We start from the raw sequence: 24,221 nt of genomic DNA, 5'->3' as shown, positions 1-24,221 counted from the left end.
TGCACACTGAAAAAAAATAATATTTTGATACACTATAATAATGGGTGAGCGCACTCGATTTTTCCTATTTTTGTACAGGTACTATAGAATTGCCCATAGAATATACCTTCAAATTTTGTACATTTATTTGCTACAGTTTACGAGTAATGAACAAAAAATCAATTTCTTATTCCTTTTGAAAAACAAAAGTGTTTTCAGCTTACGTGGTACTGTAGGCGTGTACTACGAACGATTTGTTTCTCATCTCTCTGCCGAATTTGAAGTCGATACCTTCACTTCTGCGGCCAGGAGAATATTTACAACAGACATGACGCAGACAGGTAGGCGGACAAACGAACACGTTTAAATTGATTCAAAATCTGCTGCTGATCAAAGATATCTACACTCCGTGGGGTCTCTGGGGCTTTGTTTTGGCATTGGCGCGTCAACCGTCATCGTCCCCTAACATCATAATCTTGGTCATCCGAATTAACATAACCTGACATATAACAACCTGTTATTACCCTTTTGTTAACTGCAAATTTTTTGTTCACCTTTACATGCCCCTCATTCATTTAGTGACTTTGTATAAAAATATCAATATTAATTTCGCCTCACATTCAGACAATTAAGAATTACTTTTGTAATTTCATTTAGTTGAAATATTTCATTTATGCTAACTTTTAAATTCTTTTAAATTTTATGCAACAAAAATAACAACAACGCAAGTATATACATAACCCTGACAAAACTCTTGTAACTATGTAACGCACAACAATAGAAAATAATTTATTTATTTACTTAGTTTACCTAAATAATTTTTGCCATCTAATTTTGTAAGTTAAGCAAAAGAATTTTTTAGCTCATACCGCCCAGTCATTTAAAGAAGAAAGAAACTATATTCCCGCATTTTTTTTAATGTACCTCTTATCAATATGGGCTCCTTTATTATTCCCGTTTTCGAATATTGAATTAACTCTTCTGGCCGTCAAGCTCGATCATTAGAAAAACCGGCATATCTCATATTTCTTGTTACCCTTGCATCCTTTCGCCGACTTATCTCGCGTGTTGGTTGGTTAGGATGGTTATGGTTGATTATCTGCATCACTTTAGCGTAACCGAAGACCAACCTGAAGCAAGCATTTGTAACATTTCTTATAAAGACGGCTTTTGAAATCATTAGTAAAATAGTCGTCCAGAAAGCACCTCTGTTCATCTATATATGCCCTATTATATCAAATACTTAGGAATAGATATAGACAGAATATCTGTATGCAAAAATGGGGAATCAAACGAAAAACTTTCAACTTAAAAAAAATGTTTTCACTTGTTAAATCCGAAATCACTACTTCACCTACTTGAGAAATGAAATCGCCGTATTAAAAACCATAATCAGATCTACTTAAATAGCGATCAGTTGGCTAACCGCCGTACGATCTAATTGCAATGGTTTTTAATTGCAAAATATATTATTAAATACGGACATGACGATTCGCCCTTTTTAGATCAATATCTCTTATGTGGCACTAGGTACAGTTTTTAAATATTGCCTACGGATTGTTTTATTTTTCATACAATTTCAGATAATCTTACCATGTCAAATCACCCATAAATATTTGCATTGTAATGGAATTTATAGTTCTTGCGGGTGCACAAATGCGGATCGCTATTATTTCTCATCAAATACCGAATCTCGAAACCTGGGAACCAGCTGCAGATTCCATTCGCATTTGGTTTGCTAGTCATTGCTTTTTGCTTGCTGTAGGCGAGCCGTTCTTGACTTTAAATCACTTTATGTGCATTAACTAGACGTCGGGTTTCATTTTTTGAACCGTGAGCATAACAACAAACGCCAAAGGCAGGGGCACAGTACTAAATGTGAAAGTATTAGTAGTATTATTGTTATTATTATCGTTATTATCATTATTATTATTGCTAATATAGCCAAAGAATCAAATTCGAAGACTAAAGTCTTAAGCACTAGTATCTAGAACTATCGGCTTTATTGAAAGCTCTACCCCATTTGAAATTTAAACCCACGACCATTGTCGTGTTGGTCGAGATTCTTTGTGTACTCGGCGACTCAGGCGAATGGTTTTAAAAGCAAAATTTTTATTAATAATTACTATTATAATTATTATTACAATTTATTCAACCGAAGAAATAGATTCCAGGCCTAAAAGCAGATCAAGCACTGGCAACTAAAACTATCGGCTTTTCTTTTTTCATAGGATACACTATATGGTTACTATAGTCGCTTCAATAAAATTAAATATTTTATTGATATTAAATTCACCAGACACTACCATGTGCGTGTACGTGTACGTGTGTGTGTACGCGTGTGTGTGTGTGTGTTTGTGTGTGTGTCTTTTTTGCTCTCCGACCTGTAGGTAAAAAATCTTCAAAAGATGCTCTTAGTAGCAGCATGCACGATTCGCTATCCATGACGCATACGTACTAAAAACTACCCCGCTACACCTTTCTTCTACAACCCACCGCGGGACCACCGTTAAGTACTACTTCGCGGAGGCCGGTTGTCGTTAGCACGATTCCGATGGTGGAAACTCAGTGGAATACACTATTGGCTTCCACTCCCTCTGCTCTCCACCCGTGGTCTCTCCATTCGCCATAACGTCTCGACGGCATTGCTTGCGAACGCGTTTACGGCGTTCAAAGCTGCTGCACTACCGATCATTACGCTCGTTATTTCGTTAGGTTGCACTTGAGGTCGTTCTCAAATCTGCAGCAGTAGAAAATTACGTGCTCTGCGTCTTCCTCCGTATCCGCGCATATCAGGCGAGCTGTCGTGCCCGAATCTGTGCAGCTACTTCCGAAAGCAGCCATGGCCAGTCAGAAGCTGGGTGAGGTAATAGTTTCCCCCGCCGTGGCGTCTTTCAACCCATCATCTTATGCTAGGAACAAGAGCAAACGTCCATCTTTCTTTAGTCATTCTTTCCCACCTCGACTGCCATATCTTCAACGAGGCTACCCCTTCCTTGGTTCTTATAACGCGTGAGGAGAGCTCGTTGCCGCGACGCAGCTCGTAGATGCGGCTCATCTCGTCGGCCAGAATGTCGACTGGCAGAACGCCAGCTAGCACTAGCACTGCTTCTTCTGACACGGTGCCGAATGCGCAAACCTGCCTAAGGCGATATATCGCCGCCAATTTTCGGAGTGCCGTCTTTACAATCAGTGCACACGCCCACACTTGTCTCGTATACATAATGCCGCTTTCTTCGCCACGTAATCAATATGACACCTGAAGTTGAGGCGATGGTCAATTATGACCCCCAGAGATTTGAGGGCGGGGACTGATTGCACTATGTGATCCCCGATTCTAATCATGCACGTCTCTGGCTTTTTCCGGCTGCTCACAAGCACAACTTCAGTTTTATGTTCAGCCAGCTCTATGCCCACATTGTTTAGCCACCTTCTGATGACGATGATTGCCTCGGTAGCTTCCGCTTCTATGTCTGTAATTTGCTTTGCGAGCGCCACTATCGCTACGTCGTCGGCGAATCCAAAACTTGTAGTGCTGGTGGATAGCAGGAACTTCAGAACGTCGTGATACATTATATTCCACAAGAGACGGCCAAGAACAGACCCTTGTGAGGCGTCGGCTGATATTTTATACAATTCTGTGCCGTTCTCGCTTTCATACACCAACGTGCGGTTCGACAGGTAACTCGTTATGATATCTAGTAATACCTTGGAACCTGCGCTTTTATAAGAGCCTAACCGATAGCTCCCCAATTCGCCAAGTTAAAGACGTTTTCAACGGTAAGTGTAATCAGGGCACAGTATTTTTTGGGACCACCTTTCCATCTATCCCCGGCTATGGAGTCGGATGCCAGCCTCACTAGGTGTTTTATGGCATCTATTGTCGACCGCGTTCTTCTGAAGCCGTACTGATTATTGGATAGGGCACCATTTTCTTCGGCTACTAGCAGTAGACTTTCGTATACTACTGATTCCAGCAGTTTGCCCATCGTATCCAGAAAACAGACAGGCCTGTATGACGATGGACCAGCCGATGGCTTGCTACTTTTAGGGATCAGGACCAGCCTCTGCATCTTCCATTTCTCGGAAAGACTCTCTCTCTGCGACATGGTTGCAGAAGTTGGGCAAATATCTCCGGTCTTACCCTAATCGCCGTCTTCAGCGCTTTATTAGGAGTTCCGTCCGGACCTGGAGCCTTTTTGTCGCCAATTGCTTCGCTGACCGCAAGCACGTCTTCCATAACAATAACCGGGGGTGGTTCTTGCTACCCTTTGATGAAATCCTCTGATACGTATGGCGGCGTTTGCGGGAAAAGTTTTGTTACAATTTTGCTCAGCAAGGCAGGGCACGTGACTTGTGGCCGGCCGTCCCTTTAAATTTCTTCAGCACCACTTTGTACGCAGTTCCTCAAGGGTCTGCCTCTCTGCACAGAGTCTCGAAACAGCTTCTCTTGCTGCGCCTAATGGCTTTCTTCAAGTCACCGCGCAGCACTTGTAGTTGTGGACCCGACTGTCGAAGTTTGGCTTTTTCCTATATCGCGAGACCAATCTTCTGGCTTTAAGGCACTCCTTCCTGGCCGAACTTATTTCCGCGTTCAACCAGTAGCACGGGGCGCCTTTTTTGCACGTCCTTCTTCTAAACATTGACGCGTCGTTTATAGCGGTACACACACATCGTGTACGAGCTGCTCCGTGTTCTCACCGTTTATCGCACGCGAAGAGAAAGTCAACTTGAAGGTTTCTTCGTCGTCCTTCCACTTCGGACCCCTGTGCGTCAGACCTCTATTTCCTCTGCATCGCCGGACCTCGACCCCTATAAAGATGGCTTGGTGTTCGCTGTCCGTGTAGCCTTCAAAGAGCGTCCATCTACACTTTGGCATCATGCTATCGCTCACGAACGTGATGTCGATCATTGATTCGAAATCCGCTCTCCTGAACGTATGTTTTTGACAGTCATTCATTAACGTCAATGGTAACGCTTCCAGAAGCATTAGTGGTTCTACTGTCCCATTCCACCGGCCAGGCGTTAAAGTCTCCCGCGATTATGACCAGCGGTTTGCTGCGGCCATCCGCTACTAATTCATCAAACATATTCAGGAACTTCCCCTGCGTCCAGCTTGGGGTGCATAGCAACCGTAGTAGTATGTGTCCCGAATTCTCGCCCGCGTGTAGCCGTTGTGCTAGCCACCTTCATTCAGGAGTGCAGATTCTAATGACCAGGTTGCTGCTTTCCTTGCTGCATCGGCGATCCATCTTCCACGACTCATACTTCTGAAAGATTCGCTGATCAGCAACATGTCTACCTTCTTCTCTATGACCGTTTGTCTGAACAGATCATGAGCTGCTTCGCCGTGGTTGAGATTAATCTGCATTATTCTCATTCGCGTTCTCTAGCAGCTAAAGTACGTTTGAATAAAGGGCACATGCTGCTCCCCGCTATACGTTTAGCGTCCACATTTGGCGTGCCTTTACAGATATCACACCGAGGATCTTCGGAGCACTCTTTTGCGATGTGCCCATCTTCTTCACATCGTCGGCAGACCTTTGGTCGGTCGCATGTTCCTGTGTGTACGTGTGTGTGCATGCGTGCGTGTGTGTGTTTGTGCGTGTGCTACTTAATTTTATAAATTATTAAAAATTTGTGAAAATCGTGTTTTAAAATTATTTCATAAAAATTGTTCGCTAATTGCTAATGCGTTGAAAAGATGTTAACTTAATGATATTTTAATGTTGTAAAATATCCGATGAAACGTTAGCTTAACCAAAATGTGTCTCTAATATGCCTGCGTGTCTATCCAATATGACATACAATAGTTCACATTTCATTGCTTGGTGAAACCGTAATTAAAATATTAAACTACCAACCGACTTTTTATACATATATATTTATTTCTTTAAATCATATCAAGTTGCATTTCCCTCTTAAAATTCTCAAAGTTTCAAAAATTCAGACAGAAAGTTCATTCCATAGAGATTTTCGTATATAGTATTTTGCATCGATGCAAGAGATCAAATTAAAAAATATGCTAGAATCGTTCGCAAAAAAAATGTTGTGCTCATTATATACAGGATGTTACAAAAGTGGCAATAAAAACTGATGTTTTTACGAAAATTTTATCGGATTGTATAATGACTAACATTACTAAAAATCATACAAGTTAATACTGAAAATTAAGTACTGATGGTACTGCGCCGATTATGATTGTTTTTAAATTTAACTTTCTGAAATATATTTGCACAACATTTTTGGATGAGCCATATACTATGAGCAAAAGTATTATGAAATTTTTTGTTTTTTCTCAAAATAGATCTCTATTTTTGGAGCTTTTCGAGTATCAAATAAAAAAAAAAAAACCAAACCAAATGTGGTAATTTAATATGACGATAGAAGTAGCTATAAACTAAGCGCCTGAAAATCGAAACGCGCAAAGATAAATTGAATATGAATATAAAAACGTGTTGTTCTTATTATAAAAATTCGCCTACAATTTTTGAAACGTTGCATTCTTTATATGCGTTATATGCGTTCTTTTAAAGCTAAAAACCTTCCAACATATCAAATCAATTAATTCAATGTATCTTCTATATTAAATTGTGCATGTATGTAACGCTCATGAAAATGAACATGAAAATAAAAACGCTTATAAAAATAAGACTAAAGAAGAATTAATTAAAATAAAGTACAAATGGTGGACGGTTCAAAGTGATAAATTTAAATAAGAATAATTTATGATACCAAATTTTTCAAACAAGAATTTAGTGCACAAAACACAAGTGCTTGCACTCCATATTATCATCATCAAAAGTTCAAAAGGAATTTAATCTAAAATAATGTGTACTTCTTTAAATCTATGGTTCTTGTGTTTTGTGTCATATACATAAAAATGGCAAAAGTTATTTAATTCTAAACAGGAGATGATGCATATTATATAAGCACTTAATCTCGTTACGACTCCTTTTAAATAAACAGTATTTTTAGAAATTCAAAGAAAAAAAACGAAAATTAATGTTCCTCTTCTTCTTTTTCTGTTTCTTAACAATTTAGATTAATTTTTTTCTTAACATAAAAGCAACTAAGGTCTTTTAATTTTCCCAAGCAGCTACCTCCGACATATCGAACTATATAAACCATTCTTTCCTCTTTGTAACCTGATGTCCTGTAGCCGAATGTATAACGGCTTCATCGGGGTCTTCGGCTCCATCAGCACCTTGATCTTCGTGAGTCAGGTAGTCCCCTTTGTGGCGATGTAAATAACGACCAATCAAAAATACCATCAGGCACAGCAATAACAACAATACTGTTAAAAGGCCTAGTGAAAACAAGAATACATTTAAAAGAAAAAATGACAGCTTTTTATTATCCATTAACTTACAGCCCAAAAGTACAGAATCTACTTCATTGTAAGCTTTGCGTAATTTCTCTTCATCAATAAGGGGTGGCGGTCGTGTCTCAATTTCTATTGGGGGATGTGTAACTGGTTCTACACCGCAAAAGTCTTCCGTTACAGGAGCTGAAAAGGGGCTTGAGCTTTGTGTACCTATATCAATAGAAAAAACACTTACTTCCCAATGATTTCACGTTCGATGGAGGATTTTCTTGGAAAAGTAATTTCAGTGGATATATGTCATCGAATTGCACACGTGACACGCAACCCGCAAAACCGTCAGTCATCGACTCATTTTTACCAATATATAGATATTGAACGTTATTAAACTGGGCGTCAGCTGAAGCTTTAATATCGAAATGATATTCAACAGGCTCATAATTATCAACTTGCAAAACCACGGTCGAGCCGCCATTTTTCCGCATGAAACGTACATCATGATATTGGCCTAACCCGAAATGTTTTTTGGGAAAGATAATTTCCTGTCGTTCAAATCCGAAATCAAAAATACAACGCAAATAACCTTAAAAGAAAATACTTTGTTGTAAAGTTGCAAAATTTTCAAATCATTGAAGTTTTACCGGAGTTTGAAATTGCCAGGGTTAAGTACTCGCCGGTCAAATTAGACGAGAGACCCAAAAGAAAGCCTTTAGTTATAGTTGTCGTAAAGCCGACGCGTATATTCTCTGCAATTGTAGAACGAAATGAACCTTCGAAATCATAACGTATAAATGAACTGCTCCTTAAGTTAACACCAATTTCTAAAAGAAAAAAATGTTTACATCTCACTTAAATTTTTACATCCTTTTATTTCTACCGTCCGCGCATATTGGTCCTTTAAAAGCACTCCAGCGGCAATCACATGAATATCCATCATAACGTTCCGTGCAAGTACCATTATTCAAACAGGGATTGGACTCACATCGGCCTACACATCCAGCGGTTATTCCATACAAACCGTGTACGGTGTACTGTTTTAAATCAATCATTTTCCCATTAAGTAGAAGTGCCCTAATACAACCCACGTAACCATCTCTATACTCGGTTGTGGCACCCAAGACCAAATCCGATGTCAAATGTAAAGCTCTCACTGGACCGGGTGGTTCTCTTACTTCTGCCTTAATAGAACCATCCACAACTAAACGCGCTTCCTTTCTGGGAAGCAAGACAGTGTATAATTATCGCTATCAATAATTCCCATATCAATATTACAGACCTATTTCTCTCCACGCTAACCGTATGCCATACATTGTCATTCAGCCGATAGCTGGTGCCGACATTGACACCCAGTGGTCCACTCCCAGCTTGATATTGAAACTGCACTTTATTGCCACCAATTATACTCAATTTGATGTAATCCGTAGGACCCGTAGCATGAAAGATGACTGCATTTTCAAGAGTAGTTTTAAATTCCAAATAAATATCTCCCGAATGTCCCATATCAAAAGGCGGCAAATTTATAGTCGCGTCAGCAATACGAAAGGTAACCACATTACTAAATAGGTCATCGCCTTCGCAACGCAAAGGACCCAAAGTATAACGACCTTGCTTCTCATCAAGCGGAGTTCCAGTATCGCCGAATTTCAAAGCCCTTACTGGTAAATATTCCTTCTCACGTATATCGCCTCCATCTTCAGTCCATTCCATACTGTTTGAATCACAGTTACACCACTTCGTGGGATCTTGACATTTGCCTAATATTCCACATTCACATTTGCGTGAACCCGGCAAGGCACCTGGCCAGTAATCCATGGGTTGATTTTGACGTGACATCCACCACGAAAATGGACGAAAGTTACCAACTTCAGCTAAACCAAAGGCAACTCAGAAAATTGTTATTCAAATATTTTTTCTATTAAAAGGAATCCAACACTTACATGGAGAATTGAAAAGTCTTGAAGAACGACAAGCGTAAGTTAAGCGTTGCCAGCATGTGTGCGACCGATTAAGCAGGGCTTCTATTTGCTCTGAATCGGCATCGTATAATATATTTTGTTTAAAAGACCCAGGTTCTTGGAAACCATCTACGGTGGTGGTATGTTCTTGACTGTGACCTAAGGTGGTTATAACACGACCGTCAGCTGAAAAACTGGTATTTTTATTTCATATCTTAAAAATGTAATGCATTAATTTGCCTTACAGTAGAATTCACAGACAACCGGAAAAGGTGCTAACGGGCCGCTGCCATCCACATCAATGTTTATATTAACTCGCTGTTGGACATGTTGAACATTCTTATAAGCTTGGCAAGATAAGGGATTATTTGCTGAAATTGTACCAACAAATTTAATATAAAATGTATTTAATAAATCCCAAGTTAAACTTACAAGTATGACATACGGCTCCAGCATAACCTGTGTTGGAACAATCGCAAAAGAATTCCATAGAATTCTGATGGCAGTTACCATTGTGCTGGCAAGGATTAGGATTACAACGATCAATCATTTGACAAGCATCTACAACAACTTCATCGCCACAGCATACTTCCTCACCTTCAACCCAATCTTTCGGTAATTTGTAATTTCCGTCGACCAAAATCAAACGCATACAGCCTACAAAGCCGTTATTTTTTTCAATTCCGCCTGCTAGGTAATATAAACGGCCCGTGGAAATTTCAATATTCTTAGTGGTTGTCATCGGACGCTGGTCAATATCTACAACTAGACGGTTACGTTGAATGGTCAAGACAAATGAATGCCATTTCCCGTCATTGAATTGCTCATTATAATTATCCAGAATAATGCGAGGTTTATTTGTGAATTTCAAATCTACTTTCACTTTGCCGTAGTCTAAAAATACTTTCACATAGCCGCCAGTGCGAAATTCATGTTGTAACATCATGCCGGACTCTTCATAAGTTCGAAAATAAAAAGAAACATTCAACGATTTTTGAGCTTCGTAACCTTTTAAGCGGACAAACGAATTGCGTGTAGTAAACGTCACTGGATAGATGGGAGGTGATGGACACGCATAAACTGTGTTAACATTTTTGTAACGATACGCATCACCGTGTTCATAATTCTGTTTCATATCGCGAATGAAATTCGTTGAATTAAAAAATATATTTTCCATGCACCCGGTGAAGTTTTGCGTAACATATATGCCTTCCTGGATATTGGGTACACCGCCTACATACAATTCTCGGTTTAAATTCAAGCGACTGAATTCGCCCTTAATTCGACCCCGCACAATCACACGATCGACAGAGAAAATAATATCACGTCTATTCCGTGATATAACCACATCATGCCAAACATTATCATCTAGCAAACTTCCCACCGATAAGGAGGTCATAATACCACTACCTAAATCCAAATTTAAAACCATTTTGTTATCCATCAGTTGCAAAGCAAAATAGTCCCCTTGGGTGCCACGCGAGTATAACATTATGCCATTAGCATACGCGGTCTTAAAACGAAAGCGTATCGATTCTCGGGTTGAAGCGATTGGCTCCTGTATTAAATTGTAGCGCACTAGACCAGCACCGTTGAAAAAAAGATTTTCTGCCTCTATAAATATGAAATAAAGAAGAAGCTTAATCGACTTTTGCACATTCAAGTCCGTGTTGTCTAGGTTCATTAATGTAAAATATCAAAGAAAAATTGATTGGAGATTTCACATACCGTAATCGCAGCCATATAACTCAATCCTCATAGATATGCGGTCGTGCCAACGTGTTGGGTTTATGCGCACCCATTGAGCAATAATGGGTACTTCGAAAACATTGTAATGTATAGAATTGCCATCCGAGTTTCCTTTAAACATCTGTACAGAAAAATTAATATGCAGCTTTCATTATTTTACGCACTTCAATCTTACTGGCCGTAAACGGATAAATACACGAAATAGGTTATAATATTAATATTCAGTTAGTTAAATTATGAAATAAAGTAGTGTGTTAAGTTACTTAAATAAAAAATAAAAATCAATAATGTTAGATTTTCCACCAAAAGCCCATTCAATCGTATCTAAGCCTATGCATGTTTTTAATTATTTAAATTAGAGACCAATGTATCAAGTTACCCATGTAATATTTTAATCACCTTATTTTGGGAGCGGAAAATTCGTTTAAAAATATAAAAAGGCACATTACATTGATGTAGAGCGCGGTAATCTCTTGGCGTTCGTCTTTACCTTTGAGAAAAGAGTTAAAAGCTAAAGTTTGTTATATATAACAGTAAAAGTGACATGCTATGCAAGCATAAAGAATTTACCGCAAATACTAACTTTTCCTATCTGATCTTAATACTCGAAACCATAAGATACGTAAAGTTTTAACATAGCAAAGTCCGAAGGTCACCTAAGATAGGATAAGCGATCCTTTATTACGGTGAAAACATTGAATAATTACATTAATAATTTTTACATTTTTGCTAATTGCACTCGGGTTATTAAAGTTTTTTAACTAAGTTAAATTTAATTTTATTAAAATGAAAATCATTCTTGATTTATTTGCATGATAGAATACCAACGATTATAACTTGTTTTTATCTAAAACCATACATTTTGTGGGAGCCCTTATATTGGTTTAGAATATAAATTGATGGGACTTAAATGTAGCAAAATTAATCCTATTGCCAAATACCATATCATTATTCACCTGCTTCTATCATAAAGTACCAGAAATTACAATTTGTTCCATTACTTTCAATAAGTACCTTTATAAGGCGTGGTGTCGGAAAAATATGCCTAATTAGTCCAAATGTGGTATATTTATTTCCTAGGTAAAATTGCTATTAGTCGCAAATTTTGATCGTAATATATTTAAAAAAAGAGATCTTCTTGTCACATAAAAGCATAGTTTATGTTAGAACCGTTACATAAGGCGAAAAACATAAGATAAACTTCCACGATCCAAGTTTGACACACTTGAGTTTTATTCCAAGCTGCTCTTGAAAACAAATTCTCACTATGAAGCATTATAAATTTGAACATTTTGCCATATAAAGATGTAGTTTTCGTAGAAACAGTTATATAAAAGGGGATTCAAAACGTCGACCCATCCGATCGAAACTTTTCGCAGCAACTTAGGATGTCGAAATATGGTTATTCCGCAATTTTGACGGAAAATTTTGAAAATTTCAATTTCAAATCATATGCATCGTACGAGGAGTCGTCTATTTGTGTGTTTTGTGTTCACCTAAAAATACCAAATTTTGAGGTATTTTAATGAGATTTGGAACAATGGCGTTCTTTGACCTAAGGACGAACGTTGTTGAAAATGTTTCGAATCGGTCTATTATTTCGACCACTCCTCCGTAAACTCCACTCCAAAAAAATGCAATTTTCAAAATTTTTCGACAAGTCTCATTGAGTAGTAGCACTTCGACATTCTGAAATTATATGAGAAATTTGGTTTGGGTGTGGCAATTTTCTCATCCCGCCTTCATATAACCATTCCTAAGAAAACTACACCTTTATATGGTAAAACGATCAAATTTTTCATATTTCATACTGAAACTTATTATATAATAGTAAATTGACACAAATAAACCGTACCGAATTCGGACTACATAGATCTGTTTTTTGGATACAACCGCATATATGGTCTCTTAGGAAATGCAAACCCTTATATAAGCTCAAAATTTGCCAGTAATTTGAAATAAAAATGAAATGGACTAAATTTGAATAGCATGGATCTATTTCTTGGACCCCACTTCTTATAAGACTGTACATGGATCGAAAACCCTTCAGAAAGAGGATTAATTTTTAATATTTTATAGTGAAAATTAGTCCATAGTATCGTTTTAACAAAAAAACTGACGGCAGGGAATTTTGATCACATAGGCCTGCTTTATAAACCATAACATATATAGATGTTACCACGAGAAGCAATTCCTTGTATGGGGAGAAGTTCTAATTTCTAGTTTTTTTTGTGATGGAAAATGAAAAATAATATTTTTAGAAAGTGAATTAACTTTGCTAAATTCGGTCAAATCATGTAAGATTTTGGGCATCTCTCAGTATGTGAGTTTCCATGAAAAGTATGCCTTTGCATGAAAATAATGTGTAATTTTGAGCGTGTTATTACGAAAAATGAGTGAGTGATTGTACTAGGCTCTGCCCGACTATAATTTCTTTAGTGGTTTTCCTATTAAAAAAAAAAAATTCCGATGATAGCTAGAAATTGCTACTAATCGAATATCTTAAGTTTCAAAAACAGCATAAGTACTAATTTCTATAAACCCTTTTTTAAGAAATTTCCCAAATGAGATCCTATTTTAAAAGACATTAGAAAATGGGCTTTCATATCGCTATTGTGTATACATTTCGTCATCTACATGAATACTCATGACATTTGCAGTCATTCATTTCTAGCATCTAAAAATAATCGCCAGAGACTTTATACCGAGATTTCAAGTCCATTTACACATATACATTTCTGTCAAAAATGGGCGTAGCATTGTGAGAGTGATGTGTATGGAAGATTAAATGAACGTACAGGGTTTTTACATTTTAGTAAATATTTGTTTTAAACTGATTTAGACCAATCAACTTCCAATACATTAAGTATTTCAACGAATGGGACGATAAAATCTGAATATTTAATCTACAAAATTAAAAAACTAGATATGCCACACAAGACAGCAATTTTTCAAAATTTCTTAACACAAATATAAGAAAATATTTTGCCCGATAAAATGATTTTTTCCAACTTTGGATCATTTAAGTATGTAAATCAAAAATAGTTAATATACGTGTAAATATTATTTAAAAAGCGTATTACCTGCGGTTCACTTGACGGATTAACATATGAACGCCAATATTCACCATCATCTGAATACTGAACTATGTATTCAGTAACAAATTCATTTGTAAAACGACGTCCCATTGTAGCTATCTTACGAGTAGTACGTTTATCACCCAAATCAATCGTTAGAAAGTGATTGTAAGTATTTTCGACCGGTGTCCAGGCCGAGTTGCCTTTTGTTAGCAAAATGTTATTAACAGTAAGTTAGAGAAGGTGAGTTAGAGTATATGCGTATTATTAGAAATAATATTTAATGTTAGTGTGGGTGTCAGTAAGAGAATAACAAAACAAATTAAAAACATAAAATTTGAACCAGAAGCCAATAAATACCACAATTTATTACATAAAAATACATAAACATTTTAACGCTATTTATTTTGGTGTATAGATATCGCACTTCTCTTATTGAACTCCTTCGTATGAGTAATTATAGCATATAATTTAGGCTTTATTATAGCCTAATTAACCTCAATCCGATTTGCAGTTTTTTTTTTTTTTTTTTTTTGATTAATTGCAACAGCTTACCTTCACATTGCCACCCGGCTCTTTATAATCTGCGAATTCTAAATCAGTTATGCCATAACTAATGGAATACTCAGTAACAAATTCATCGGTGCGAGATCTGCCCTGCAAAGCTATGTGTGTAACATTTTTAACATTCCCCAAATCGATAATCAAACGTTGGTCGAAATCTGAATTCTTAGCCGACCAAGATGTACCAGCTAAAATTGTTTTTATTCATTTATTCAATTATTTATTTATTCATTTATTTATGCATTTATGTATTTATTTATTTCGTTTTAATAGAAAAATGATAAAAATTAAATTAAAAAAAAATAAACAAAAATTCAGTCTGAAGTAAGATTTATGAAACGTCAATAATAATGCTTGCGTTGTATTTTAATAAACTAGTTATAGAATTTCTATAAAACTGGAGTTCGTGGAAGAGAATCACACCTAAACCATTTCGTCGACGTAATTGAAATCATACTCTGTCGACTCTTTCTTTTTCAATTCTCTTAAAATTCTCTTAAAAAAGAAAAAAAAATCCACGCCTTTATTATGGTAAGGTCAACATAAAATCGGACTAGTAGCTTAACCTAAAACAAATTTCAAATCAACATTTATTAAAAATTATATAAATAACTATTTTTTATTTTTCTTTTGAAGTTGATGAAGGCCAGTCATTTTTCAGCTCGACCTGCTGTACATTTTATTAACTTATTTATATACATACGAAATTCGGCTAAAATAAATTAACAATCGATTTTGATTGACTTACAAATAAAGTTTATGTTAACCATAAAGTCGATAGTGCTTCAAGATTTTAGGCTTGGTATTTTTTTTATCTGGCTAAATTAATAATAATATGACTTAACTATTACAAAGGAAAGAAGAATAATGAAAAAATGAAGAGAAAAAAAATTCATATATAAACAAAAGAAAATCAAAAGCGTGTACACATCTAGCGCAGAGGCAAACCCGCAGCCGCTACAGGCCCGAATTGGGAATGATTCCATTAGCCGTTACAAACATGCACGCGATCGGCAAACGAAATTCAGTCCAGTTTTCCAATCATACGGAGATTACAAGATTAAAATTTAATTTAGATGCGACATGGGCAAAGCGCGCGTATTAAGAGAGACAATTAATTTCATAGAGTTTAAAGAATCCGATATTGAGAAACTATTATATGTACAATTTTTTTTTTAACTTAAAGAAGAAACCCTCCAGGACAAATCCACTTTTCTCTAGTGGCTATAAGGCTAACAAAAGCAATCTATTTTTATGGAAGCCAAGAGACAGGAATTACTTTTGAAGAAATTCTATTGAATCTATCCAACATCTGCAGGGATAAGACCATACAACAGAGGCATGTTCAGGTATTGGCCTCACCAAGCGAATGTATAACCTTTTTATAACGTAATGGCGTGGGGATGCCCTAAGTTTATTTAAGGCGAGCTTAATCTGCTGATTAAAACGTAGTCCTTGATCGAATAAAATCAATAAATCAATGAACAAATGCACATTTAACAGTTTTTTGAATTTATGAAATATTCCATAGTGAACAAATATACATATACATCAATTTAAAAGTGTATATGTCAATCATTCATTTTTGATCTAATTTGTAAGAATTCTTATAATTCACAGATTCGCATCTAGTAAGTAAGTAATAGGGGAGTAGAAGGTTTATTTATGTATATGCTACGTATACTTCTCGATAATTCATTGTATTCTTTGTGGATAGAAATGATATTTATATCAAATAGTGGAAAGGAAAGTAATGCAGAGTTAGAAGCGTTTGGAATTTTAAATTGATTTCGCATTCTTCTAATGTGCAGTCAAATCAGTGTCAAATCAAACTGATAAAACTTACATTAAAAGGTATTATAAAGTCGTAAAATATATCGCTAATTAGAACACTATCAACACTTAATAATCACAAAAAATACACTACTTTTAGTTATGCAAATTTGTCTTCGCTTATTATTTTTTTCTCTTGTAAACCACATGTAGATTATTTTCTCGGTTTTTTTAAAACATTCCGACAATATTCCATAATTTCATCGTCACCAGAAACAACCAGAAAAGGTTTAAGTAATTGCGAAATTTCTAATAGTTCAAATTTTCCTGCTCCTGGTCGGCAATTACGGAAAGCTATAGCTGCGCAATAATCTGCGCTAAGCATGTGCTCCTCAAAATACCAATTATGCATTGGAACACCATTTAATTTTAAAGTTGTGCTAGTTAACGGAGAATTCTCATATGTTAACTCCATATCATTGTCTAGGCCAAAACTAATTTTTTGTAAATCAATTGTAATACCAACTCCCAATTCTTTGACATAGGCCTCTTTTAAACACCAATGCCGCATAAAGGCTTTTATTTGGTCATGCCGATTATTATGAGATTGTTTTATATAACGCCACTCAGTATCAGAAAATTTGTTGTGCATAATATGGAAAAAATGATGTAAATCTTTGCCACCAGAATACTCAAGTTTCATGACGTCTACACCCACTCCAAAATCCATAATTTCTGCAGAGCATTTATAAATACCACATAATATCACGAAGCTGCCTTGATGTGATACATTAAAACTAAGATGATGCGCGTCTTCAGCTTTATCTCCAAGCCAATATGGCTTTCCTCTCACATCGCGCGAAAATGCAATGTTATCATAAACCAATCCAGTACACAAACTGACATATCTGCGCATCAATAAACGGCCAACGAGCGATGAAAGAAAATCATCAATAAAATGGAATTTTAACAATCTCACCCGTTCTTCTGTTTGTATCACGCGCACTGCTTGTGCCAATTGTGTCAATGTTGGTGTCCAAGTGTTCAAATCAAATGCCCATCTAGTGCAGAATTTTGACGACATTTTGATTAAAATTCTGTGCGCGAGCTCAACTAGTTCAATTGTTTGGTTTTTTTAGCAATTTTCACATTTTCTCGAAAAGTGCAGTTATATCTGTTTGTCCTTTTTTGTCAATTAGTAGTATTGATAAGTAATGTTAACTCAACGCACCCAAGATGCGGTTTTCTTCAAAATGGTGCATCACCTGATATTAAGCGAAAATGCTATTATTTAGAGATTTTTCAACATAACAAGATAAGCTTTAAAGCAAAACACATATTTAAAATCGAAGTGAACCCTACTTTAAGCTAATCTGGTCAGTGCTCATGTACATTACCGTTTTCTAGAATAGCAAAATTTCGCAAATAGATGGACGCGTGTAATATATTTTTTTTTAAATATATAAAGTTAGTAACTACAATTCTTCACTAAGTAATTTTGTTATTTATTTTGTAACTTACGTGATGCGAAAGAAATATTTAAGTTGTTTGTATGAACAAATTAAAAAGCGCTAAAAAGGAAATATCTGTATTTTGACAACATTTATACTCTGTGAAAATGGCAATGTTGGATAATGTCAAATACTTTCAAGTTTTATTTAACTTGTATACAGTCGGAAAAATAGAAACAATACATAAATCACAAATTTTTCCCAACAAAAATTGTAGACTGTAAAAGCACTCAAATGCCGGCTTTTTTAAGAAAACTGCAAATAATAACGCAAACGTATGACGTACTCTTTGATAAGAGAATGCATTCCATCTATTTGCGAGCACGCTGTATCTTGCCATACATGAATGTATTAAAGTATGTTGTCAATTCTAAGGTGGTCGGAAGGTTTTTCAATGATTTTCAAACGTTCATAGGAAATATTTTCATAAAGTGTCAGTTCAGTAACAAACTACAAGGTGGACTAAATCCGGTTCTTCAGTTCCTCAACAGCCCAAGTAATCTAAAAAGTTTATGACGCCCATTGTTAAGGATGCAAACGAAATTCCTGAACTTCCTGAAATTTTTTTCCAGTCATTCCCCGCAGATAAAAAGACTTATAAGAAAACACGTGATTTACGGAAGAAATTCATTTTTGCTTAACAAACAATGGGCCGGCTCACCAAGTTCTCCTGGTAGTAGTAAAATTGAGCGAGTTAAAATAGAAATTGAAATACAAAAGCATCCGCTGTACGTCAAAATCTCAAAAGATTCTCACGAACAAAACATCTTTCAACAAATGATACAGCAATACCAGACGTGGAAAACAGTTTTGAGCACTCCTTGCAAAACTCTGAGCAAAGAATATATGAATAAGACAGTTGCGGGAATCGTTGGAAAAGGTGTACTAAGTTTGAGAGAATGATAGAAGCAACTGCAATCAAAATCTACATTGTTTAATTTGTACGCTAATACACACTGACCAACCTAGTAAGTTGGAAGTTGTACTTTAAATTACAAGTGAACACCAAAGTCGGCATGCTGTCTATTCTACAATTATTGTTTACATTCACAACTATTTTTAGTCCTTATATGCAACAAAATGTAAAAAATTTTAATCTGCGCATTCACGCAAACATCAGTACATCATTTTTTTTTTTATTATGAGAAAACAGTGTTTCATGGGATCGTTGTGCTTTTTAAAACATTTAATACATTTAAAACATATTGTTCTTTTTTCTGTTTATTCATCATTCAAATGAAATATCAAGTTTTTTTTTTTTTTCATCTGAACACCAAAATATGTAATGATAGATTAAAACTTCGCTTTTTTAAAATATGAATCAAATATTAAGTACCCGCAAAAGAGATTTGTTCAATTTAGACGGAGTTCCTTTTGCTATGTGCCGATTTGCAAACACATTTTTTACGTCTTAACGTGAACAACGAATTGCTAACAGGTTCAGGAAATTAAAAAAAACAAAACTAGTTTTCTAATTTCAATTTTGCAAAAGAAACTGCATAAATCGTATAAAGGAAAATGAAAAACTACCTAAATACAATCGAATTTTTACTTTAAAACAACCGAATATAAATAAAACTTACCATTTAATTTGGCTTTTTCGGGGCCACGATCGTTTAAAGCTGAAGTGGCTGTTAAAACAGCATTATCCAAAAGCGGTGTACTGCACTCATAATCCGAAAAGTAGTCATTGTACGAACCTACAAAAAGGAACAAAACGCAAATTGATTAATTTGCTTTAAATCGACTTAAGATAAATCGTAAATTGATAGTTTATCCTAAAATGGAATGATAGAAAAGCTTGTAACGATTCTCTTTATAGAAATATTGCTTAATGAGAACCCAAATTGAAAACATTTATATATATTTATATATTTATTAATTTATTGACGTTTATGTAACCTCGAAACCGTTAAGATCTGTTATAATACTTTGCAATATCGGTGCAGTAATGAAGTAAAATGATATAAAATGTTCCTAAACAATCTAAAAGAGAAGAAAGGAAAATTGAAGGGGAAGAGAAAAAAATAAATAATAAAAATGAAAAATAGAAAAAAAAAAAAACGGGAATCAAGAAGGTAACTAGACTAGTATGAAAGGAAAGAACACATACCACAACAACACAACTATCTCAATACTAAGTAACTAGCTATTATTATATATTATTATTATTATTATTAATTTCGCCAGAGAAATAAATTCTAAGATTAAACTTTTAAAAGCACTAGCATCTAAGACTACGGCTTTTATTAAAAGCTCCACCGCACTTGAGATTCGTACTCACGACCATCGACTTGCTAGTCGAGATTTCTCGCCTTTGGCCTCTCAGGCGGATAAGTAACTAGCTAATTTCATTGTTAACGGCGAAAATTAAAAGTTTTCGTTTTTAAGTGAGATAAGAGCATCTAAATCGTCGAAACTCGCGTATCAATAAAAATTTATTGCGAATAGACCTACTAAAAGAAAAAAGATTGTAAAGCTCCTTAGCCTCTACCGTAGAATAATGTTATAGAAGTCAAGAAATCTAACTTTAACCGCCTCGGGGAGAGTTGATATCTAACTATACGATTACATAATAGTCTTAGTTTCCTCAGATTTGAGGTATTCGTGGAACTATAAACTTCTAGGGCATAAATTATAAGCGGTATAATTAAAGCTTTGACAATTCTAACTTTGATTTAGATGGGCATATAGACATACAAAAAATAAACCTCTCTAAGTGCGAAATGAACACGAGGACACAGGGAATTTATGTATGCATTAAAGCGTAATTTATCATCAATAATCGCCCTCAAACATATCAAGCTATTTACAATTTCAACATTGGCACCATTTCCCCTTAATACAAGATTCAGATGTACATTCGGGGGTCGACAAAACTATGACAAGTGTTTTAGCCCAATTGTCCTCAAGGTGGTCAATGTTGGCTTGATATCCTTCGAAATGATCAACATTTACCACAAATAAAAGCAACGAATCGTGAGCAAATGCGTAGGCCTTACCCAAACGTAGGTTAAGCATGCTAAAGAAATCATTCATGTACAAAGAGCCAATGATCGAATCCTAAGACACACCACTTGACAACAGACTCAGACTTAGCAGTAATTGCAGATACAAAGTTTAAACGGTCCGAAAGATAGGATTCTATCAGAACAACAGCTGACTTCGAAAAATCAAAGTTCCGCACGAGTTTATGAATCAAAAGCACATGTGACACCCTATCAAAAGCTTTAGTTAGCTTCAGCTATACTCTTCTCGAAATTCATGCTATGACTCAGAAAGTATTGTGTTATTGTCAAGGTGGTCGATAATTTGTTCCTTAATTATATGTTCAAAGACTTGAGAGAATAGAGAAAATTGAAATCGGACTGAGATCCGACGGATCAAGCGACTTGCCACTTTTCCTGATAGGAATAGCACAAGCACATTTCTAGTCCGAGAGAAATTTAGATTTAATGAGAATGGGCTTAATAAAATATAATGTACGAACATCAATCCAGGACCAAATTATTTTCAAAAACTTAAGAGCGAAACCATCCATTCTTGGCGCATTTGATTTTATCAAAAGGTGGAACATACTTATCTCACTAAAGAGGAACAGACCGTCACAGTCATTTAAGTTTGGCCAATTTTTAGCAGTGTTGAATTGATTGTTGAGAAAATGCAACATCCAGACTTAAACCTTCACTACCCTTAAACCCAAATTGGCGTAATTCACGCGACAGTTGTTTATTGTTTGAACCTCTGAAAGTTATCAAGTGAGCATTTCTCCTGCACTTTCTAATAACATATTTGGGTTTACTCCTTTAAACTTAATAGGTTCTCCAATTTAAATATGTGCACCTTAATGAATCTTTCCTATCCTCTGCCTTACGCGACTTTGGTTATCAATCCAGTACAAATATTTCAAAAGTCTAATACAAATTGTGTAAAGAAGAGAATGTGGGTATTTTTGTATAATTTTAATTTAATTTATTTAAAATTCGTACGATATTCGATGCATAACAGCTGCAAAGAAATTTTTGTACATTAACGTAGACCTACGAGCTAGCTTTGGGCCACCAGTTCAAAAATTTTCACGTTGATTTTTCTTTGAAAAAAAAATCATAAAACGTATATTACATTTTTCCAAGTTTCGCTACAATCTCTTCGAGAAAATATCTCGTCTTTTAAACTTATGTTTACTGTTCATATATAATTTCTTTCTGATCTGATCCAATCCGCGATTTAATTTTAATATCCCATCTTTAAGACAAACCTCGGGAAGAAAGATCTTATTACTGAAAATATTAGCATTTTTAAGTATGCATTTCAGATTGATTTTGGCTGTAGACGCTTTGATAACAAATGCGAGTTTTATCTACCAATTGACAATATTTACCGTACGCTAACATTTAGTTCGTTCCCCCATTACCAAAACTATATTGCAAAGTACTAAAATACACTCCCTCAAAGTCTTATATTCCTTTTTTTCAAAATGAACTTAAAACTTTGTAGAAGCAAAGGTAGAAGTACCCTTGGAAAACTGAAGCATTAAAAACAAATAAAAGAGGAACTCTTACACCCAAATTTCTTCCCTTATACACATAAGTTCCAGATCTTCGCGTCTTTTTATAATAAGTATTGGTTTTGTTTTATCGTCACTTAACACACATGCAGTTCAGCAAAGTTGTACATACGTTTGTTTAACAGCGTTTACATATTTCATCAACCCTCGAATGCATGCTAAACACATATATCGATATTTTAAGATGTTTGCTTTGAACTGCTTTTTAAGAAAAGTATGTGCATAATACATCGATTAAACGGGATATTCCTCCTGTGGAAACACAACATTCATATTGCAATGTTTAAATACACATTTATACACGCACAACTAAATTTTGTATCTTGAGTAGATCGTTTAATAATAATAATCACCCTTCATTTATCATGTTATTTATTTTTATTAAGTCACTAACTTCAGTGGACATGAAAAATATCTGTGAATGTTATGCTCTAAAAGCGCAAGAACTGAAAATATATGCTCTTTATTAATTACGAACACGAATTATTCCATGATTACTTTACAATAACAAATAATTTGACACGTGAGTGCTCATAATAATGCAATGAATCATTAATCATCTTCACTGGGCACGCCCAATTATCTCAAGATTCAAGCAAATATTTATTTTTACAATTAATTTTACATAATTTTATGTTGATTTACCTGCATTTGTCGAGCCAATAATTGGCATTAAAAGTACAACGCTGGACAGTAAGATATTTGTTAACACTAATTTCCACATAGTTCTTATTTGCTTTGCATACATAGATTTCAATAATTTAATGTTTCTGCCTGCAAAAATTTCAAAATATATCCATAGGTTACGTTTTATTTACGGAAGAAATGAATAACATTGTTTTAAATAACAAAAAAAATTTGCTAGAAAAACGCTTATTTGAGCAATAAACACTTTGATGGCGCATGCATAAAATAAATATTCACAATACGAAATGTAAATGCTTAAAACATTCAATGTGGGTTCTTTGGTCTAATTCTTTTAACTCCAATAAACTTCTGTAATTTATAATAATTTTTCACTCGACTGATGACAAAAATTAAACACATTTATATCGTACATCTAAGCACTACAAACTTTAATACGGTATTGTAATCGAAACTTAAGTTTACTGACAAATGGCTACACTCCAATTTGTCAAAATTTAAGTTTTAGTAACCCTAACATAGAGTTAAGCTAAGAATGAATGTGTTTCACCAGTGATGAAAACATAGCTTATGTAAAAAGTATATAAATTTGTCAGAGCGTTTTAATGTTAAAAAGGTCTACCTAAATAAATACGGTCCATACTGAAATTTGTCTTTTTTTACACATATTTATTCCGAAAAAGGCATCATTCTTTCACGTTAAAATATTTGATCACCTTACAATCTTAAAATGTCAAAATGGCTCTGGTATTAAGAAACGTCTAATTAATGTTTAATTACCAGAAAAATATATTTTTTTAAATAGAATGTGGAATTCGCTTGTGACTACTGTTACAGCGAAAGCCACTTTCCAACTTGGCAAACGAAATGATAGTTGTTTAGGAGATGAAAAAAAGCAAATAGGTGTAAGCTGATCGAAAGAAAACCATAATAATTTTTTTTTTGTTATGCAATTTTAATAATTAGTGTAAAATGTACCAACGATTCAAGGGTAACTTCCAGTGCATTCCCTAAGCCATGTATAAGACATTCAACGAATGATCATATTAAAAATCGTTTAATTTGAAGAATATAATC

The 24,221-nt window shown here is 35.1% G+C and overlaps 3 protein-coding genes across 4 annotated transcripts in view; 1 reads left to right on the top strand and 2 right to left on the bottom strand.

Moving 5' to 3' along the window:
• Positions 1–24,221, top strand: part of LOC119637995 (phospholipid scramblase 1-like) — a 60,518-nt gene that overhangs the window by 29,800 nt on the left and 6,497 nt on the right. The gene's annotated exons all lie outside the window — the stretch shown is intronic.
• Positions 1,994–23,449, bottom strand: LOC119637992 (neurexin-4). 2 transcript variants are annotated; one of them, XM_038034496.1, is made up of 13 exons: positions 23,145–23,449; positions 19,516–19,632; positions 14,640–14,836; positions 10,987–11,128; positions 9,691–10,872; positions 9,504–9,629; positions 9,241–9,444; positions 8,580–9,171; positions 8,181–8,518; positions 7,945–8,124; positions 7,542–7,886; positions 7,352–7,489; positions 1,994–7,288 (listed from the first exon to the last, which is right to left on the bottom strand). In XM_038034496.1, exons 1-13 carry the CDS (start codon positions 23,245–23,247, stop codon positions 7,098–7,100), a joined length of 3,855 nt encoding a protein of 1,284 aa, XP_037890424.1. In that variant the 5' UTR covers positions 23,248–23,449; the 3' UTR covers positions 1,994–7,097. The 2 variants fall into 2 exon arrangements, with proteins under 2 accessions (XP_037890424.1, XP_037890425.1); XM_038034497.1 differs by lacking the exon at positions 14,640–14,836 and adding an exon at positions 14,091–14,287.
• LOC119637993 (L-aminoadipate-semialdehyde dehydrogenase-phosphopantetheinyl transferase) lies at positions 14,899–17,613 on the bottom strand. Its single transcript, XM_038034498.1, has one exon. The coding sequence runs from the start codon at positions 17,503–17,505 to the stop codon at positions 16,636–16,638; it is 870 nt and encodes a 289-aa protein (XP_037890426.1). The 5' UTR covers positions 17,506–17,613; the 3' UTR covers positions 14,899–16,635.

The sequence above is a fragment of the Glossina fuscipes genome, unplaced genomic scaffold (assembly GCF_014805625.2).
Source record: "Glossina fuscipes isolate IAEA_lab_2018 unplaced genomic scaffold, Yale_Gfus_2 61, whole genome shotgun sequence".
Taxonomy (NCBI): domain Eukaryota; kingdom Metazoa; phylum Arthropoda; class Insecta; order Diptera; family Glossinidae; genus Glossina; species Glossina fuscipes.
Note: the sequence above shows the minus strand (reverse complement) of the source record. Positions and strands in the feature narration are given on the sequence as shown.